This window comes from Vigna umbellata, chromosome 4, assembly GCF_029865625.1.
Source record: "Vigna umbellata cultivar VRB3 chromosome 4, Vumbellata_1.0, whole genome shotgun sequence".
NCBI classification, from domain to species: Eukaryota; Viridiplantae; Streptophyta; class Magnoliopsida; order Fabales; family Fabaceae; genus Vigna; species Vigna umbellata.
The window spans coordinates 30,759,480-30,779,968 of NC_142168.1; the positions used below are offsets into that span (position 1 = coordinate 30,759,480).

A 20,489-nucleotide genomic window follows, 5' to 3' on the forward strand; every position below is an offset into this window, starting at 1 on the left:
TCATTCTGTGATTGGTCTATGTTGGTGTTTATGATTATTATTATTGATTGTGGAGTAATTTTGGACCAATAACAGAATAACACACGTTAAAATGTTGTCAAAGTATCATTATCCTATATATATATATATTAGGTAGATGCATACATAGAAGTGAAGTTGAGTATTCTTAGAAGCAAAGTGTTTGGTGTGAGAAAAATGATGATGGCTGAGGGAGCTGTTCCAGCAATGGAAACGACAGAAGTTTTTGAAAAAGGAGATATCCAATGGAAGCAATTGAAAGTTGATGCATCCACTGCTTCTTCTTCTTCCTCTTCCTCACCTCCAAAACCATTGCTGATATATACACCAACTGTGCCTGGTGCATACCCTGTAATATTATTCTGCCATGGCTTTTTCATTCCCAATACCTTCTACTCTCACCTCCTAACTCACATAGTTTCACATGGATTCATACTTGTAGCTCCTCAGCTGGTACATCTACTCTCAACGCTTTCTAATTTCTCTTTTCATTATATACATTGCACCATTAATATTTCTATACAATCTCGTTTCACAGCAAAACCAAAAAAAGAAAGTTATGTTTATTGATCCAATTATTGTTAACTTTTATTTCAAACAAGGTGTCAGGGATCGAATGAAAAACAAATATACATGAGAAACACTTCTCTACTAATATTCTTATCTTCTATAAATTTGTAATGTTTTTTTTTTCGTGAGAAATATAATTTGAATGTTTATATATGCTGCTCGTTTATAATAATTGGAAATTATTATTAATTAATAGATATGGTTAGTTTTCAAATGTAAATCTAAGTCTAGTATAAAATGAAAAAGTTGAAGATCACTTAAGATAAAAAATGTAAATTAATTTGTAATTTTTTTTATGTTTTTAATTTATTTTAGAAAACTATTTTAGGATATTAAGAATCATAATTTCTCACATATTAACATATATAATAATATACTAATTTTCATCATTTATAGATTCAATGATAATGTGTTTTTTAATATCATTATTTTCTAATTTTTTTTCAATTTATCACTTTGTCTTTCTTTTTTTTTTCTCACCCTTTCTTGATAGTCATCAAAGAACCCTATAACCTTAGATAGAATTCTAATTCTTTTTATAAACTAATATCATCAAGTTGATTTTATTTTATTTTTTTATATAACTTTCTATAATAACCAATAAATCTTTATATTTTATTAAATCTCATACAGATCTATCATAATATTTTAAATAAATTGCATAATAAAATTAATTTGTCAATTAATTTAAAAAAAAATCATAAATTCATCGTTTTAATATTTTAAATTATGAGATAATTTTTTTATATGAATTAGACAAGTCCTATTAATATCGTATCACTTTAATTAATTTTCTGTGTGATAGAGCAATCAGATATGAAGCTCTAGAAGAGAAATTTGAGGTGAACAATTTTTTATTCCTTTTGGGTTTCTCTAACAGTTTTTACATTTATGGCTTCTTAGTTTTGCAAAGGGTTGCCAATGCTTGAACCCAGTGAAGTAAAATCTGCAGGAAAAGTTGTAGATTGGCTAGCTGAGGGGCTTCAACCTTTGCTACCAGAGAAGGTTGAAGCCAACTTGGAGAAATTGGTAGTATCAGGTCATAGTAAGGGTGGAAAGACAGCATTTTGTGTTGCACTTGGTTATTCAAAAACCAAGCTAAAATTTTCAGCACTGGTGGGCATAGACCCTGTGGCTGGAATATCTAAGTCTTGTGAAACAAATCCTCATATTCTGAAGGGAGTGCCAGGATCCTTCAATTTGAACATGCCTGTTGCTGTGATTGGTTCTGGGCTGGGTCCAAAGAAGAGTAATTGTTGCACTCCACCTTGTGCTCCTGATGGGATGAACCATAAGGAGTTTTTCAAGGAGTGCAAACCACCTTGTGCAAATTTCGTGGTGGCAAGGTATGGTCACATGGACATGTTGGACGATGAAACAGCAGGAGTAATTGGGACATTATTGTCAAAATGTGCGTGCAAGAATGGATCAGGTCCTAGGGATTTGATGAGAAGAACCATTGGAGGCTTGGTTGTGGCCTTCTTGAGGGCACAATTACATGACCACTGGAAGGATTTTGATGCTATTTTAGGGAATCCTAACCTTGCTCCAACTCAATTGGACAACATGGTATACATTCCATCATCATAGTTGTTAGGATTACATGACTTTGATCCCACATCGAACAGAAATATATATATATATATATAGATAGTGTTTGTCTGATTCAAGGAGTTATCCTAAATCACGTTTGTAACAATTGAGCGCATTTACATATTATTGGAAACGCGCTTTTCGCAGGTGTCTTTACAATTTGAATTTTATATATACTTGGCAATGTTACTTGGTAAAAAACATTACTACTCTTTCATTTGATCATAAAAATAAGGCATTTCAAATTACTTTATTAACTTCTTGCGTTCGTGAATATATTGACAAGTGCTTCTGATATTTTTATGTCAGGAAATGTATTTAGTGTTTTCTTTTGGTAATAAGAGGACAGAAGAAGAAATAAAGCAGCGTTTGGATAAACATTTCAAGATTTTAAGGAAGTTAATGCGTATAAGGAAGGATTTAGCTACTTTAAGTTTGTTTAATAAGGTAATATTTGGATTATCGTTTGTTTATTGTGATTTGACTTATTTTTAAATGTCGTATAATTAATATTATTAATTTATTCATTTTAAATTTAAATAAATATTACTTAGTCAAAATAAAATGTAAATGATACCATAAAGGATTATCTAGTAATTTCTCCTTGACAACAACTTGTTTTATCTGTTGTACACATTTGAAGAAGCCAAAGCCCAGTATGCCAAATAGGCTGGACAAACATGGGCTTAAAACGCCTGTAAAATGGGCCTGGTAATAAGATCTTCTGTATAAACTGAATTTTTTTCCATCATCTTGATAATTTCTAATTGCACCTCGTAATTTTCAAAACACATGAAATATGTATAGAAACAAGCTTTTTTTATAATAAAATTCTTTCCAGAAAGAGCTCTTTCTCCTAATCTTCTTCCTACGCAGCAGATAATGAAGGTACAGTGACAATGGTGCAATAATGATGATGGTAACAGTTACAATGGTGGTGGTGGTGTATTATCCTGTCTATTCTATAACATAATAATTATATTTAGAATTATAATAAATATTAAGCTTTTAAAATATATATGTATCATAATTTATATCTGTTTATATATATTTAAAATTTAAATTTAAACTTAATAATATGATTTCAATTTTAAAAATACATATTGATTTTTAGTTTTACTTATATTTTTTTTTTCATAACTTTTTTAAAGTAGATAAAAATTGCAAAGCGACTTGATAGACTTGGATTTGATCGAAAAATTTGATCTCATTTAAAACAATAAATTTAAATAATTATACGAAAAAAAGTATAATTTAACCAGAGAATCGATAAATAAATTATTTAAATTTTAAATTAGTTGCGCATGATGAATTGACCGTCTAATTTAACTATTGATTTCGAGATAATATTAATTTAAATAATAAATGGCTTAATCACCGTCATTAATTTGATATTGAATTTTTGATCTATAGAAATGTGGTATAAAGTAGTTTTTATATTAATATAGTATTTCTTAAACATTTCAACATGTGTGTGTTATAAACATTTGAATTTTGAGGGGATGGAATTGAGAAATATTTTATTATCTTGGGATACTCCTTAATTTAGAAAAGCAGGTTCAGTAGCATGCCTAATTAATCCCTCTTCCATGCATCATCATACATTACTAGCTCTCTTTTTTCTAGTAAATTTCCCTGGCCCACAAAATCACCTTATCAATTATTTAACAATATTTAAATTTATTTTTTTAATTATGACTTTGATTTTCTTAATAGGTTTATTAACTATTGCTGGAAAAGAACATAATTATAGAAACCTAATTAGTCCTTTGAATTTAATATTGTCACACCTGTACTTCTCTGTATTAGTGTTCTCACTTGTTTTAACTTAGAGTATTTTCTAAACCAATATTCTTATCTGAGGTAATTTTTTCACAAGTTTATCACGCTTCGTTCTACAACAGTTTCACCATAAACTAATAATAAAAAGTAACACTAACATATTTATATTCATTTGTATAATGTTCAATTTTTTTCATTATATTTAATGTGAAACTTACACTCAAAATCTTATAACAAATTAATAAATGCTTCAGACAAGAGTAAAGATGCAAGATTACTGATAGATCTATGGTAATAACTAACAGTCATTCTTTGTAAAGTACAGAAGAATTAGCCTTGATTTTCTCGCCAAAGATAAAGAAGACAGTGAAATGAAAAGAGAAGGAACATGAATCTTGAGAAAAGGTAAAGTAGGATGGTGGTGTTGGTGCTTCATACAATAGTGAAATAAGCTTTTTGTGCAGATTGATATGTGAGCTTATCATTAATCGTTGTTCTGCACTCTGTAGGCCAAAATCGACTGATGTAAGCAATGATAAATCATCAATGATCATCTGAGCAGCATGAAGATTAAAAGTTGAAGGTACCATAATTTTAAGGCCCCACACGTTGCATCATCATCACAGCCACTTTAATTGTTCAATAAAAATACAACCCCCCTTTAATTTTGACTTAGAATGGACCAAAATAAACCAGTAAATTCAATGATTATGTGCGTGAATTCACGCCAATTTGATCTCTCTTTTGCTTTTCCCATATGAATTATTGAACAACAACTGAGCTGATGATTATTATTGCTTGGCGTGCTTAAAGTATATATAGTGTACAACCAACATAATCAAATGTAAAACTATGAACCAATTTGCAGATAAGTTGATTGTAGAAATGCATAGCATACCAAATGCATTCAGAAATAGTAACATTTGTCAATTACACTTGAGATTTACCATTTAAAATGAACAAACTCATACATCTTTCTTTAGTTTATTTTCATTAGTGTTGTGTTTTTCTAGTAATCTTCTCTTAAATCTTGTGGGATGTGCTTAATTTGCCTTCCACACACAACAGATCAATGAACATTATAGCAGATCTGAACAAAAAATGGAACTTTCAAAAGATTAGGTGTCTACAAAAACAAAAACTGCACCTTCTAATCTGAATATGACATGTCTTCCACTAGGTAGTTTTTCACTTTTCAATTGACAATTTCACATTCAAAATAGCAAATCTAATGATCCTCACTTATTTTTTCCCATTTCTCATAGTAAAATCTTGTAACAGTGATATGTGTAATAAAATACTGAACACTTGACAAGAATATGATGAGTCTTAATCATTATGATCAGAGGGATTTCCCATTTCCATTAGACGACAATTAAGAAATGGTTATTAATTACTGCCTTTTACAACACACCGATTAATCTTACAGTGATCAAAATTCAAACCCTTTTGCATCAATGAAACCACAGAGATTACTCTCTATTGGCAGCACTCTATTCCTTGTAATCCATTGCACTATGCAGCACCCTCCTTTATCATGATGGCTACTGATTGTGAAGTTCATGTCACTAATTTCCCAGTGCGTGTTATGATCATCATAAGAGAGCATGTGGCTTTATAATAAAAGAAGCACACATGGGTGTAAACAAATACTCACCACATCAACATCACCGAAAGGTACCACGGCCGAAATGGTGGGTCAGAGACATTCATGCATGCTAGTAGAAATTTTGGAAACACAAGTGAAAACAACAGAACATTTTTCTGTTGTAATATGTAATTTAAGTATGTGTTAAGAAATCTAAGTTTAAATCTTACATTGAATAGATAGAAAATTAAATATCATATAAGAAAAAAAAACTATAAATTTATTGTCTTAAATTATTTTAGTTTGGAAGTAATCTTATCACTTATATATATATATATATATATATATATATATAATATATATATATATATTATAGTAAGTCTCAATTAATTACTTATAAAATTGTTCTGTCACATTCAATAGTCTTGTGTAATTTAACAATTAAGATCAAACATAATTTAAATATTCTTTTCTTTTTTTATTTTCTAAAATGTAGATAAAATCGTGAAAATGAATAATACTTTTGACTATGTCACTGGACTTACTTAGGATTAAAACAAATGTTGATTTTGGGAGAATTAATTTCTTTTCTTATGATTACTTATTACTGGACATTAATTTTCTTTTATCTATGCCACTGGAAATTCCCTTTAGGCTGAAATCAGCAATCTAGCTTTTTGACTGAAAAATAATTTCACCACATGTTTTGGAATCATCTTTCTTTCTTTCATTCTGTCCTTTTACTCCAATTTTCTGAGAGATTGAAATTTTGCACCACTAACAGTAGGAAATAATTGCATCTCAATTTGGCTATAGTTTCAGTCTGATCTGTTAAATCGGTTTGACCACCAAGTTCCACCGAAAGGTACTAAAATGTTAATTATAACATGCAAAATTTCAACCCTGAACTATATGACCAAACCATCTAAGATATAAAATAGCCATATAATCTTGACTTTCAGACACTAAGAAGAAGAAAAAATTATAACATCAATAAACTACAAGAAGAAAAACTGTGCAGATTACATCCGAAAGTACTCAGTTTCGTTAAATATTTAAAAAGCGATTTGTAACATTTTACAGTAATATTTACTGTTACCTGAAATCATTAAGCAGTAATTTGGATGCTAATAAATCTCTGGAATGAAGTAATTTTACCTTTAAATAGTGGAAAGTTTAAAGTGGTGAAATAAGGGACAAACCTAGCTATTCACTCTCCTTCAGTCTTATTTTACTTTAGCTTTTCGGTAAGCTCTTAGTATAAATAGGGACTAAACTCAACCGAAAATGCACCATCACAGAAGCAATTAACACATATTCCTCTCTCATTCTCACTCAAAACACAACCCTTTTTCATCCTAATTGAGGTGAAAATGAAGACAGCACACATTGCTTTGTGCACTTTGGTGGTGCTGCTTGTGGCTGAAGTTCAAGTGTCAATGGCAGTAACATGCAGCCCAGTACAGCTGAGTTCATGTGTGAGTGCAATAACCTCTTCAACTCCTCCATCAAACCTATGCTGCTCCAAGATCAAGGAACAGAAACCATGCCTTTGCCAATACCTCAAGAACCCCAATCTGAAGAGGTTTGTGGACTCACCTAATGCAAGGAAAGTTGCTAGCACTTGTGGAACTCCCTTCCCAAGGTGCTAAGTGTTAAATCTGAAGAGGGTTTCTCTGCCTGATTATGCATGATCTTCATCATGATCTCCAAGTGTTCTGGCAAGAGACTAGAGAGTGAAAGAAAATATATATATATTTGTGGTATCATCGTATATGGTGTGGTTTAACGTCTCTATGTTTTCATGTTAGTAAAAATGTACTAGTCCTAATGGATATGTGATGCTTTGCTTTCATGTCATTCCATTTCAGTTCCTTGGTGTGGTCTCATCTTACGTAACGTTAGCTGTTGCAAAAGACTGTATTTATAATTCAAAGAATGATCTCATTATGTGTCCTTCTTAACTCTCCTTTCACTTTCTCTCTCTCACTCAATTTGTCACTGACATTGCTTATTATGACAGAATTTAACATAAATGCCAAGCCATAAAAACAAATGGAGAAAACAGATAACAAAAATGTTATTTGGTTGCACCATTAGTTGCCTTAACTATGATGAGTATCCATGATTGTCGAAATGCCATAATATCAAACACTTTTTGTCACATTCTCTTGTATTATTTTCTCTTCCTCTATCTAGCACTCTCATCTGAGTTGGGAAACAAAGTTTCTGTACATGCGAATTGTTCCCGTAGAAAAAATCTTAATCATGTATTAAACATAGACAATCAAGGTTTGTCATTCACGAAAGTGAAAACAGTTTTGGCTTATATGCCCACTAACATGACACACTGATATATAATACTCAGTATGAACGTTAAAGGCTATTTAAAGGCTAGTGAAATATAAATCAGAGACCTGCAGATCATATATGAGTATTATATATAGATAACTTTCTCAACATATATATGTGAGTAATTTTCATCAGACATGATAAAAATTAATGGCTATTTTAAAATTACATAGCCACTATCAGCATTAATATTTTAGTCTAAACTATCTGCACAAGATTTTTAGGTGAAGATTTGCCATTTACAGTAATGTGTATACATGTCAAGAGTCTTTCCTCTCTCACTTTTGACTCTAACAGGAATCTAGATATGGTGATGGAAATTATGTTAGGGCCTGGCAAGTGTATGAGAGGAAGAGATACAGGAGGGTGATGAGGGGCGAGGACGGACGCCCCAACATGGACGAACGTTCAGAGCAAGGGGCGAGGACGAGCGAGGACGAGCAGAATGTGGACGAACGTCCTAACATGGACGAGAGGACGAGCGTCCCTGCGAGGGGCGAGGACGAGCGTCCATAATGAATAGCTGGCCAGCTGATGGATAGGCAGATTATTACTGTAATTAAGACAGTAATAAATAGAGTTAATAAGGACAGATTTATTCTTTCCAGATAATTACATTAAATAGGCAATTAAGTTTAATTATAATAAATTGGCAATTATGATTATTCCTTACCTTTTCTGGAAGGCGTAATTAGTATTAATTAGGAGAGGCACCTAGGGTTAGGGCATGCTTTTGATTATTGGAATATTGTAAGAGAGGTTATGCTCTCGTGTGGCTGAAGGAGAACCTGCTCCCAGTCATTGGTTTTGTTCGTTATTTCCCGAATCTCATTAATAAAGAGGTTTTATTCACTTGTGTACTGTTCCGTTCATTGTGTGAAGCAAGGTTACGTGGTCAGGCACGTAACAAATTGGTCCGACCTGCCGGATCATATTCAAGGAAGGAGAGCGTGATGGAGGGGAAAATGACTGCCATGGACGGGAGGATAGAGACCCTAGAAATCTCCATGGGCGGGCTGGAATCAGCGGTCCAGGAACTAGTAAGGATACTAGGCGAGCGAGGTCGACGGGAGGAGGGACACCTGGATAGTAGCCAGGGGTCAGTACATGGAAGAAGGAATGACGAGGATGAGAGAGCTGGAGGAGGACTAGGAGGGGGATACCGGGAAGAACAACCTTATTGGAGGAAGAAGGTTGAATTGCCCGTATTCGAAGGCAGCGAACCTATGAACTGGATTTATAGGGCGGACAAATTCTTCGAACTCCAAGGGGTGCCCGAGGACGAGAAGTTGCGGCTGGCGTACATCAGCATGGAAGGAATAGCAGGACACTGGTTCAGGTTTTGGAGGGAGAAGGCCAGCAACCGGACATGGGCCGGGTTAAAGGAGGCATTAGTGGTGCGGTTTGGAGGCCGAAATCAAGGAACGGTTTTTGAGAGACTGGCAGCATGTAGACAGACGGGTCCCGTGGGAGACTACATCCAAGAATTCGAGGTGTTGGTGAGTCAAGCAGAACAAATACCCGAGGCACAGTTATTGGGGTATTTCATGGCCGGCCTACAAGAGGGGATTCGTAACCAACTCAGGTTGCTAGATCCGAAGGACTTTATGGATGTCATGAGACTAGCCAGGGACGTAGAGGCGTTCCAAACAGGGACGCGGGGAAGTGGAGGAATCAGCAACAAAGGGCAGTCGTGGGGAAAGACGAGCGGGTCCGTGGCAAGGGTGGACCCTAGCCGCAACAACCAGAACCGAACGAACGCTGAAGGAGGCCCCAGGAGGGGGAATGAGCGTACGTTCTCTAACGCTCAAGGCAGGAACGTACGGGATTTACCGTACGCAGAGTACGTCAAGCGCAGGGAGGAGGGGAAGTGTTTCCGATGCGATGGACCGTTCGGTCCAGGCCACCGATGCCCAGAAAGAGGGCTTAGGACGCTGATCTTGGCCGAAGAAGAGGAACCAGGAGGGGAAGAGGAGGAAGAGGTAGAATGCGAACAACTGGAGCTGTCTGCTTTCTCAGCCGGAGGGCTCACCCAGCCCCAAACGATGAAGCTGCACGGCCAGATAGGGACGCAGCAGGTTCTGATCCTAATTGACAGTGGCGCCAGCCACAACTTCATAAGCAGGGAGCTGGTAGAAGACCTAGCCTTACCCGTGGTGGATACACCATCCTACCGGGTGAGTTTGGGGGATGGGCGGAGGAAGGAGACGCGAGGATGTTGTGAGTCAGTAACGGTCCAGGTAGGAGATGTGGTGATTAACGAACGTTTTCACTTGTTCGACTTGGGCGGAGTGGATGTGATATTGGGGGTCGAATGGTTGGCTAAGCTGGGCGAGGTAGTCATTAACTGGAGGCAGCTAACCATGGCGTACGTACAAGCAGGGAGCAGGGTGATATCAAGGGAGATCCAACGCTAACTAGGAGGTTGGTAGAACCGTCAGCCTTGCTTAAAATGACGGAAGTTGAGATATGGTCATTGGTGTGGGAGCTTGGGGAGACCGAGAAGGAGAAGGGACCCAAACCGTACGTTCCGGAAAAAGAAACGTTCGGTCCAGAACTGACTCCGGCGCAGACGCTCGACATGCAGCGAATCCTGGAGCGATACGCGGAAGTGTTTCACGAGCCGGAGGGACTACCCCCTGATAGAGGAATGGTTCATCGAATTCCCTTGAAGGAAGGCACGGACCCCGTAAACGTAAGGCCATACAGATATCCCCATGTAATGAAGGGGGAGATTGAGAAACAGGTGGCGGAAATGCTGGCGGCAGGCGTCATAAGGTCAAGCACCAGCCCATATTCAAGCCCTGTAATTTTGGTGAAAAAGAAGGATGGCAGCTGGCGGTTTTGCGTGGACTACAGGGCCCTCAACCGAGCCACCGTGCCTGACAAATTCCCTATTCCCTTGATAGAGGAGTTGTTGGACGAACTGAGGGGAGCCAAGTACTTTTCGAAGGTGGATTTAAAGTCAGGCTATCATCAAATACGAATGGGAGCCGGTGACATAGAGAAGACTGCTTTCCGGACGCACCAGGGCCACTACGAATTCATGGTAATGCCGTTCGGCCTCACCAACGCGCCAGCCACTTTTCAGAGTGCCATGAACCAACTATTACAGCCTTACCTGAGGAAGTTCGTACTAGTATTTTTTGATGATATACTGGTGTATAGCCGCACTTGGGACGAGCATTTGGAACAGGTGGCGACGGTGCTAAGGGAACTGGTGACACACAGCTGGGTCGCCAACCGGAAGAAGTGCGAGTTCGGCAGGACTCAAATAGGGTATCTAGGCCATCGGATATCAGAGAAGGGGGTGGAGATGGACGAGGACAAGGTGCGGGCAGTGTTGGAGTGGGAGAAACCGAAGACAGTAAAGGCCTTGAGGGGTTTCCTAGGGCTGACCGGCTACTACAGGAGGTTCGTTAAGGACTATGGGAAGATTGCCCGGCCTTTGACCGACCTCCTCAAGAAAGGGCAGTTCGCATGGACGGAACAAGCAGAGGGCGCCATGCTTAAGTTGAAGAAGGCCATAACGACAGCACCAGTATTGATTCTTCCGGATTTTAATCAGCCGTTCCACATTGAGTGTGACGCATCCGGGAGGGGGATAGGAGCGGTACTCATGCAAGGGAAGCAGCCCATAGCCTTCTTTAGCAAAGCGCTGTCGGAGGGAACGTTAGGGAAGTCCATCTATGAGAAGGAACTCATGGCGCTGGTTTTGGCCATACAACATTGGAGGCCGTACCTACTGGGGCAACGGTTTGTGGTTCACACGGATCAGAGGAGTTTGAAGTACCTTTTGGAGCAACGCATTACCACACAAAATCAGCAGAATTGGCTGGCCAAGCTCCTGGGATACGACTTTGAGATCGTGTACAAATCCGGGGTGACCAACAAGGTGGCTGACGCCCTATCACGCAAGGATGAGGATGAGCTGCGGGATGAGAAGGAGTTAAGGGTGGTGGTTCGGCCATATTGGCAAGATTTCAGAGAGATTTTGGAAGAAGTTGAGGCGGATGAGGAGCTACGGAAGGTGATTGAGGACTTAAAGAAGGACCCCAACTCCCACCCCTCGTACACGCTGGAGAACGAGCGTTTGCACTATAAAGGGAGGCTCGTTCTGTCCGCTCGTTCGGCCTGGGTGCCCAAGCTGATAGCAGAATTTCATTCTACTCATACAGGAGGCCATTCAGGGGTTTACCGCGTACCGCAAGGTGGCACAATCACTTTACTGGGTGGGAATGAAGAAAGCAGTGACCGACTTCGTGGCCCACTGTCTAGTTTGTCAGCAGCATAAATATCTAACCTCATCTCCGCAAGGACTGCTGCAGCCGTTACCCATTCCCAACGCCATCTGGGAGGAGATAAGTATGGATTTTATTGTCAAACTACCCAAGTCAAGAGGATATGATGCTGTCTTAGTGGTGGTGGATCGGCTCAGCAAGTACGGACACTTCATACCCCTAAAACACCCATATTCCGCTCGCACTATAGCCGAAATCTTCGTGAAAGAGGTTGTCCGCTTACATGGGGTACCACTCTCGATCGTAAGTGACAGGGATCCACTGTTCTTAAGTAACTTTTGGAAGGAGCTGTTCAAGTTACAAGGCACTCGACTGAAGATGAGCACAGCCTATCATCCGGAGACGGATGGACAGACGGAGGTTCTCAACAGGGTCCTGGAAGGGTATCTGAGATGTTTCTGTTCAGAGCAGCCCAAGGGCTGGAGCACTGTGATACCATGGGCGGAATATTGGTACAACACCAGCTATCAGGAATCAGCCAAATGTACGCCCTTCGAAACGGTCTACGGGAGACCGCCACCCTCCCTGCATAGGTTCGTCCCAGGAGAGACCTTAGTGGAGTCCGTCAGTCAGGAATTACAGACGAGAGATGAAGCCCTCCGCCAGCTAAAGTTCCATCTCGCCAGGGCGCAGGAGTTGATGGTAAGGCAGGCAGATAAGACAAGAAGACCGTCCCAAGTAAGAGTGGGAGATTGGGTCTATCTGAAGATTAGACCTCACCGTCAAACGACAAATGTCGTCCATGGTGCAGTCTAAATTGGCCGCTCGCTACTTTGGTCCTTTTCTTGGTCATTCAGCAGGTAGGAGCAGTCGCATTTAAGCTGCAATTACCAGAGACCGCCCGAATACATCCCGTGTTCCATGTGTCCCAATTAAAGAAGGCAGTAGGGGACCACCCGGTCGAGCCAGAGTTACCCAAAGATTTGGAGGTGGAAGAACCGTCTCCACGACCGGCCAGAGTGTTGGATAACAGGCAAGTACACCAGGGGGAGGACGCACGGCAGGAAGTCTTGGTCGAATGGGAAGGGGGAGGACCTGACGAGGCTACATGGGAAGATGCCCTTACCATCCACGACCAATATCCTGACTTCAACCTTGGGGACAAGGTTGATCTTCAGGGGGTGGGTAATGTTAGGGCCTGGCAAGTGTATGAGAGGAAGAGATACAGGAGGGTGATGAGGGGCGAGGACGGACGCCCCAACATGGACGAACGTTCAGAGCAAGGGGCGAGGACGAGCGAGGACGAGCAGAATGTGGACGAACGTCCTAACATGGACGAGAGGACGAGCGTCCCTGCGAGGGGCGAGGACGAGTGTCCATAATGAATAGCTGGCCAGCTGATGGATAGGCAGATTATTACTGTAATTAAGACAGTAATAAATAGAGTTAATAAGGACAGATTTATTCTTTCCAGATAATTACATTAAATAGGCAATTAAGTTTAATTATAATAAATTGGCAATTATGATTATTCCTTACCTTTTCTGGAAGGCGTAATTAGTATTAATTAGGAGAGGCACCTAGGGTTAGGGCATGCTTTTGATTATTGGAATATTGTAAGAGAGGTTATGCTCTCGTGTGGCTGAAGGAGAACCTGCTCCCAGTCATTGGTTTTGTTCGTTATTTCCCGAATCTCATTAATAAAGAGGTTTTATTCACTTGTGTACTGTTCCGTTCATTGTGTGAAGCAAGGTTACGTGGTCAGGCACGTAACAAATTATCTTTGTGTAGTTCCTCTTTTTGGTTATAATGATATTTCTTTTCTTGTGTTCTTCTGATAGAATGTGGAAGGAAATACTAACCTAGTTGGAATTACCATGGTTCTCCCTTGCCTGCCTTCTTTCAATTAAAAATAAAATGTCAAAAGTCAAATCATCTCACCTTTATAATTAACATATATATATTTATCTTCATTATCGTATTTGATTTTAAAAGTGAAATATTTCTCATGTCAAGATAATATTTTAGATTATGTGGAATACTTCCTAGAACAAAAAACTCATGTTAGCTGTTATAGAAATTTCTTAATGCAACATAGATTTCAGAAAATTCATTTTAGAATGAATTAGAAGTAGCCTACGAAATAAATTGGGTTTGAGAAGTTGGGCTTTAGGCTTAAAATATCGGGCCCAATCTTGGTGGGTCATACTGGTTTCAGTCTCTGAATCAACCCATAACCTGTCTCTTTCTTGCAGCGTTGGTCTCTGAATCATGTGTGTGACTGTCACCTAAAGGTACAATTCCATACATAAAATACAAAAGTAAGCGAAGTACACACATTGACAACATGCTTCTTGTATATGATGGGAATCCAAATGAATGGATCAGTTTATTGGAACAAAGAACATAGTCCAAAACAATAATTTTGAATTGAGAAATGCGCCAAAATCAATTAGCATTTACAAGACTTTTTTAATGGTACCGTAATATACAAACATGAAATCTATCACAAATTAAGCAAGTTTGTAATGGGATTCCAGCCCATTAACCATGGCCTCTTGTCGGATGGAAGCACGAAGTTCAGTTCAAACATTTCCTTTGACATGTTCCCTCCTGTTCGAAATCCCACAAGCTTTGCAACTATTTCAGCACTCTCCTGTACATGGATAGGATCATGAGGATCAGTCCAGAGTTTGCAGATAAATTGCATCCTCTTCTGCTTCCCATCAAGAGGAACATCCCATTTCATATATAACACTTCCCTCTCCTCCAACGACAAACGTGATGTCAGTCTCTTGGCCAGAAATTCCCTTTCTCGTTTCAAAGCTCTCATACTGCATAATACAAAAATATATATCATTGAAAAACTTTAATTCATAATGGTTAGCGTAAGTGTTCATATATAAAGACAGTTTAAACTGCATATAATGTATGTTCATTATGAGTAAACTGATGAGAACCTTGATGACAATGAGATAGTGGTATGTTCATCCCCAGCATGAGGAGCTGGGCTTGCATTCCCATGTTCTGCTAGTTGTTGTTGCAACCATGTCAAACGCCTTAGTTCTACTTCCATGTATATTTGATCAGCTGGATCTCCCTTGAATAACAAATAGAACTGGGTCCTATGGATGATGGAGACATAACATAGATCCCATAATTCAAGGATCAGCTGTCGTTGCTCTTTAAATGTTATCTGCCACGGGACCTGGGGTTCCTCCTGTTCACATGGGTATTCTTCGTTGTCTATGTTGTGACCATTTGCTTCGTTTGCTTCAAGTTCAAGCACCTTGATATCCAAATAAAAAAACATCAAATACATTAAAATGAAGAATGTGCAATGGCTTCAAAGTATGAAGATTTTTTATCTACAAATATCCAAAATAAAAGAACATGAGTCTAAAGCTATTGGAAATTCATTAAAATGAAAAGTATGCAATGTATTGGAAGATACTTTATCATCCAGAAAACATACCTGGCAAACAAGTAACTGCTTTTGGTACTGCAGTTTCGCCACACGTTCTTTCAATTCTGTCACATATGCTCTTATACTTCTTACATTCTCCTCTGCTGCATTCTGAAACATTTTCTGCATTTTCTTCACGTTAACCGAACTAGAACGTCGATAAACGGGAGTATTTTCCTTCGATGAAACATCTCCAGCTTCTTCACTCTTTGTTGGAGTCTCCTTCTCAGACTCAGGCATATCAATTGAAATAATATCATCATTCTCGGGAGCTTTATTTTCAACATCCGGTTCCAAAACTTGCTGTGTAATAGATAATGGTGAGCAGGGAGATCTTAGGAAATTTTGGCGATTGGCAGCATTGCTTGAAGACAAAGGAAGCAACTTTTTCCTCCTGTGTTCCTTTTTATGCTTAGGGGAGGCTTCATTGGGTGAATGTTGAAAGTTATTCGGGAGAGACATCACCAACTTGTCTATGGACCTCTGAACATTTTCAAGCTGCTGTTCCAGATTTGCAATGGTGCTGCCTTGTGAATGAAGCCGGGTAATCTCCTCCTTGAGATTAGCACTGACACTCTTGTTGACAGAAACCATGCAACCAACTTCAACCTCCTTTGGTGTTGTTGACCTGACAGAACGCATTTCCCTTATTTCTGCTTGCAGTTTTGCAATTGTCTCAGCTGCATCTTGGTTACCTAATCTATGACATGCCACTTCCTTTTGTAATACTTCCAAGGCTCTATTGGCTTCTTCACCTAGCTGCTCTTGGAGATGCTCAAGCTTGCGAATTTCATGCATAAGGGTAAAAGGAGCAGTAGACGACTGCCTCAAGGACTGTCTTAATGCTGATCTTCTTACGTTCTCACATCCTGGATCTGGTTTAAAAGATGATAGTGCACCGGTGAATGAGAGGCACTTCTTGACTGGGAGATGTGGTGATTCAACTGGGTTGGAGACCTGAATTGCAAAATGATCTTAAAGTCAGTTGAAATCAATCATTACAAAGATAAAGGGGTAGATAAAAAAGAGAAATATACCTTTGGGTCATCCTGAAGCTTTCTGCGTAATTCATCCACCTGAGTTTGTGCAAGATCTCTCTGGCGTTTCAGCTCTTCAATTTCCATTTCCATCTGGAAAAAATCAGGTAACAATATTCAGTACATGTTATGATACTTGTTCCTCCTAATGATCAGTTTTCATTTTCCTATTTACCTGTTGAATTTTCCAATCCTTTTCATTTGAAGGATCGGGAGTGCGCAACACTGCCTCCAGCCTTGCAACTTCCTTTTGTAAATGTTTAACAAGTTGTTTGTCTGATACAACCTATTGATAGAAAACTGTCAAATTTGCGTCTTCTTATTTGGAAAACCAATAAATGATTATCAGGTAACTGAACATATCGTTACCATGTTAACTTGGGCGCTATTTGTTACTTCCTTTGCCCGGGTAGCAAACAAGAGAGTGTTTCGTGATTGTTCCACATGGCTCAGTGCAGGACTTAAAGTACAAATAATGGCAGTGCGAGCATTCCCACCAAGGGAATGTTGCAATATACGTGTAAGCTTTGAATTCCTATAAGGTATATGTCCACTTCTTTTTCCAACACTGCATATGATGATACGAATACAAGTAGTTAGAAGAGGGTGAAAGTAGTACTCAATTCTAATAGCTCTACTAGACAATATTGTCCATTATAACAACTAAATTCACTTCTGTAAAACAGCGTCGATTCTGACCTGAGCTTCCTTATAACAGTTGTAAGAGTCATCAAGCTGAGGTTAATATGGCAGCCTTCTTTCAGCCTAGTGCCATCTGCATGTGTCTGTGAAGCCCTCTCACTTCCAGCAAGATCAACAAAGTTCTGCAATCACAGACATGAATTATTCAACAAGAACTAATTCATCCAATTAAAAGTAAGCGGGAAACCTCAAATTACCAAGGTTGCGACAAAAGATTTCACACAATCTGTATTTTCACGAAGGGTACTTTGAATTGTCTGCAATATACACCAAAAGGAAGAAAAATATGATATTCATATTAATTACGAGAGGGAAAGGAAAATAGGATGATCTTCTGAATTTCAGCAAATAATTGTACTACTGTCACTGACCAATCTTATTATCTGGTGAGACCGCGAGCTGTTATCATTTAGAGCAGTTTCGCCAACCTGCCTTTGAGCTGCCAATTAAAAGAACTTTAATAAACTAAATTGTTTTAATGCGCAATAGGTATATAACATCATACAAGCATGGAAGTTCCCTACCTTCACAAATGGAGATCAAATGTCTCAAATGCTTGTCATCTTTTACTGTCTCTTCCACTAGTTTCTCAACCATAGTACCTTTCTACATTACATGAAGAATATATCGTTAAGAAGGAAAGAAATGAAAAAGCATGCTACTGAATTGCTTTCTCATTAGAAAAGAAAAGAAAAAACTTCAAAATATCTTCAAAGATAAGGCAGAATATTAAAATATAAAAATTTTAAAATTCATGATCAGGAAGTCCCCAAATTGTGAGTTTCTAAACCATAGTACCTTTCTACATTACATGAAGAATATATCGTTAAGAAGGAAAGAAATGAAAAAGCATGCTACTGAATTGCTTTCTCATTAGAAAAGAAAAGAAAAAACTTCAAAATATCTTCAAAGATAAGGCAGAATATTAAAATATGAAAATTTTAAAATTCATGATCAGGAAGTCCCCAAATTGTGAGCTTCCTAGTATTAGAGAAAACACTAAATTGGAATCTTACCTCAGGATCATCAAGAAGCTTCAAACTGCGACCAGATTCTGAATTTAACAAGTCCCTTACATTCTCATTGTATATCTCTAGTCCAGATATTTTTATAGTGAAATCCCTTTCAGGAGACTGTAATAATGCCAATTGAAATATCTTAGTCACGCAGTTCACCAAACTTCAAAATTGTAATAGTTTATTACATATATTAAACTAAAACTCAGACAAAATATTCTCTTCATGGCAACAAGAATTCAATTCTATAACTGAAAAGAATGTGAACTACAATGAAACCTTGAAGAAACTTACGTTCAAGATATGTTTGTAGATATCATTGACAGCCCTCTCTGTTATGCCTCTCATTGTATATGTTTTTCCACTGCTAGTTTGTCCATAAGCAAAAACTGTAGCTGCAGAAAATAAGCATGCAATGGTTATGTAATTCGTTCTCCAGCAGATAATGGACGTTTAGACAGAAAAAAACAAACATCTGAAATGCAGTACCGTTAATGCCTGTTAGTGCAGATAATGCCACATTCTTTACTTCTTCGTATACTGCTTCTGTTACTGAAGCAGGACCAAAAACTTTATCTGCAGGGTAAAAAGCTAGGTCAACAAATATTAAAAAGTTTAAGATATTAAATTAAGAATTGGATAAAAGAAACTGTTAATAACTAATCATAGCAAAACAAGGTGAGTAATTTCATTTGATACCAAAAGTAAATGAGATAGGTTGGGCAGCCCGTTCTTGTGCAGGTGGTTTATACACAATAGTATAATCATTGATGCAGTCCCATGCCACCTGATCTTTGGCTAATTGCTCCCTTTTGTTCAAAGGTCTTAACCTTACTGTGACCACAATCTTCTCTTCCTTAGCTCTTGACCCTCCTGGAGTTGATACCGGAGTCCTAACTATCTTCGAAACTGGTGTTCCTGGGGTTTTCAAAGTCATTTTCTACAAAAAGTAGTGAGAAAATCATCAACAATCAAAAATAGGGAAAATTTAGTTAATAGATCAGTTCATATTCAGGGTTAGTTCATAAGTTCTTGTTCAATTTTCAAACATTGAATTGATGTTATATCAAATGAGATCTCTCCTAATGTGACTTGAATCGTGCTAAAGAAATATCAAACAAGAGAGTTTCACCTAAAGAACATTTGAGTTGAAGATTTTTTAACAAAAAGAAAATGAGACTGAAGTTGTATAGATTCACTATAGAATACTTTAACGGGAAAAGATTAAGTTTAGCAAAGGATGAAATGAAATTTAATTTTAATACACCAAACACAGAAAAGGGAAAGATTACATTGCATGTTTTAAATTTTATTACATCAACCACTGATTTTAAGCATTAAACTGAGTAAAGGAGTAAAACAGGGAAGTAAGCAAGTAAACAAAGAAGCACATTAATAATAGATTCCAATCCTCAAATGGAAAATGCAAAATCAACTCATCAGAGAGTTCAACAAGAAATCGCGAAATAAAAGGAAACGGAAGCATAAACTCACATCAACCCTAGTTGAGTAATTTCTTCAACTCAGATTTAGAAGAAGGAGAGAAAAGCGAAGCTGGTGAGAGTTGAGTTCAATTGGAAGAGCAATGGCTGTGTGTGGCAATTGTGATGATTCAAATGATAGATAGCGCATTGGTGTGTGTGCACGACGCCACCATTTCATTTGAATTCGGGAACTCTTCCAACGGCTAGTTTTCTTTTCTTTTTTAATTAAATAATATCTATTACACTATAGTTTTAATTAATTGTTATTAATTTAATTCTGAGTTATTCCAACGTTTTCATTCGCCAGATAATAATCATTGACGGACACTCAAGCAGTGGGACCTGTTTTGAAAACTAACGTTTTCTGTTTTGTTTGCTTCTGAGATGTTTTATTTTTTTACTTGCTTTTATCAAATTAAAAATTTTTTTCCGACAAAAAATGTCAAAAAGAATAAAGGGTTTTTCTTTGATTTTTGTATTTTAGTCTTTTTAATATTTTGGAGAATTTTATCTTAAAACTTATCTACAAAGATATTGGTAAGTGTTTATATTTATAAACTTTATTTCAAATAATACTGATTTTGAAAAGATAACTTTGATTAAAATTAAGTTTAAGTAAAATGGTGTATGCACAGAAACT

General features: G+C 37.8%; 3 protein-coding genes and 1 pseudogene across 3 annotated transcripts; 3 read left to right on the forward strand and 1 right to left on the reverse strand.

The window, feature by feature from the left end:
- The first annotated feature begins 171 nt into the window (after positions 1-171).
- On the forward strand, positions 172-2,340 carry LOC148199867 (chlorophyllase-1-like). Its single transcript, XM_088114305.1, has 2 exons — positions 172-471; positions 1,492-2,340. Exons 1-2 carry the CDS (start codon positions 196-198, stop codon positions 2,176-2,178), a joined length of 963 nt encoding a protein of 320 aa, XP_087970431.1. The 5' UTR covers positions 172-195; the 3' UTR covers positions 2,179-2,340.
- Positions 2,341-6,834: 4,494 nt separating this feature from the next.
- LOC148199868 (non-specific lipid-transfer protein 2 pseudogene) lies at positions 6,835-7,507 on the forward strand (annotated as a pseudogene).
- A 4,763-nt stretch (positions 7,508-12,270) lies between these two features.
- Positions 12,271-13,526, forward strand: LOC148199869 (uncharacterized). The gene is made up of 2 exons (XM_088112790.1): positions 12,271-12,882; positions 13,002-13,526. The coding sequence occupies exons 1-2, from the start codon at positions 12,271-12,273 to the stop codon at positions 13,524-13,526; spliced, it is 1,137 nt and encodes a 378-aa protein (XP_087968916.1).
- Positions 13,527-14,483: 957 nt separating this feature from the next.
- On the reverse strand, positions 14,484-19,995 carry LOC148199870 (kinesin-like protein NACK1). The gene is made up of 15 exons (XM_088113738.1): positions 19,860-19,995; positions 19,065-19,305; positions 18,855-18,941; positions 18,660-18,760; positions 18,366-18,482; positions 17,874-17,955; positions 17,721-17,788; positions 17,547-17,606; positions 17,347-17,471; positions 17,017-17,215; positions 16,823-16,933; positions 16,648-16,740; positions 15,620-16,567; positions 15,105-15,433; positions 14,484-14,978 (listed from the first exon to the last, which is right to left on the reverse strand). The coding sequence occupies exons 2-15, from the start codon at positions 19,300-19,302 to the stop codon at positions 14,651-14,653; spliced, it is 2,886 nt and encodes a 961-aa protein (XP_087969864.1). The 5' UTR covers positions 19,303-19,305; positions 19,860-19,995; the 3' UTR covers positions 14,484-14,650.
- Between the last annotated feature and the right edge of the window lie 494 nt (positions 19,996-20,489).

Bases quoted from the DNA above. Each gene is read 5' to 3' on its own strand.
- LOC148199867 (XM_088114305.1), top strand. From the start codon at position 196: ATGATGATGGCTGAGGGAGCTGTTCCAGCAATGGAAACGACAGAAGTT. The intron at 472-1,491 runs GTACATCTACTC...ATGGCTTCTTAG, and splicing joins TACTTGTAGCTCCTCAGCTG to TTTTGCAAAGGGTTGCCAAT.
- LOC148199869 (XM_088112790.1), top strand. From the start codon at position 12,271: ATGGATTTTATTGTCAAACTACCCAAGTCAAGAGGATATGATGCTGTC. The intron at 12,883-13,001 runs GTAAGAGTGGGA...TTGGTCATTCAG, and splicing joins AGACAAGAAGACCGTCCCAA to CAGGTAGGAGCAGTCGCATT.
- LOC148199870 (XM_088113738.1), bottom strand. From the start codon at position 19,302: ATGACTTTGAAAACCCCAGGAACACCAGTTTCGAAGATAGTTAGGACT. The intron at 16,568-16,647 runs GTATATTTCTCT...TTTGCAATTCAG, and splicing joins AGCTTCAGGATGACCCAAAG to GTCTCCAACCCAGTTGAATC. The intron at 14,979-15,104 runs GTTCTCATCAGT...TGTATTATGCAG, and splicing joins ACTATCTCATTGTCATCAAG to TATGAGAGCTTTGAAACGAG.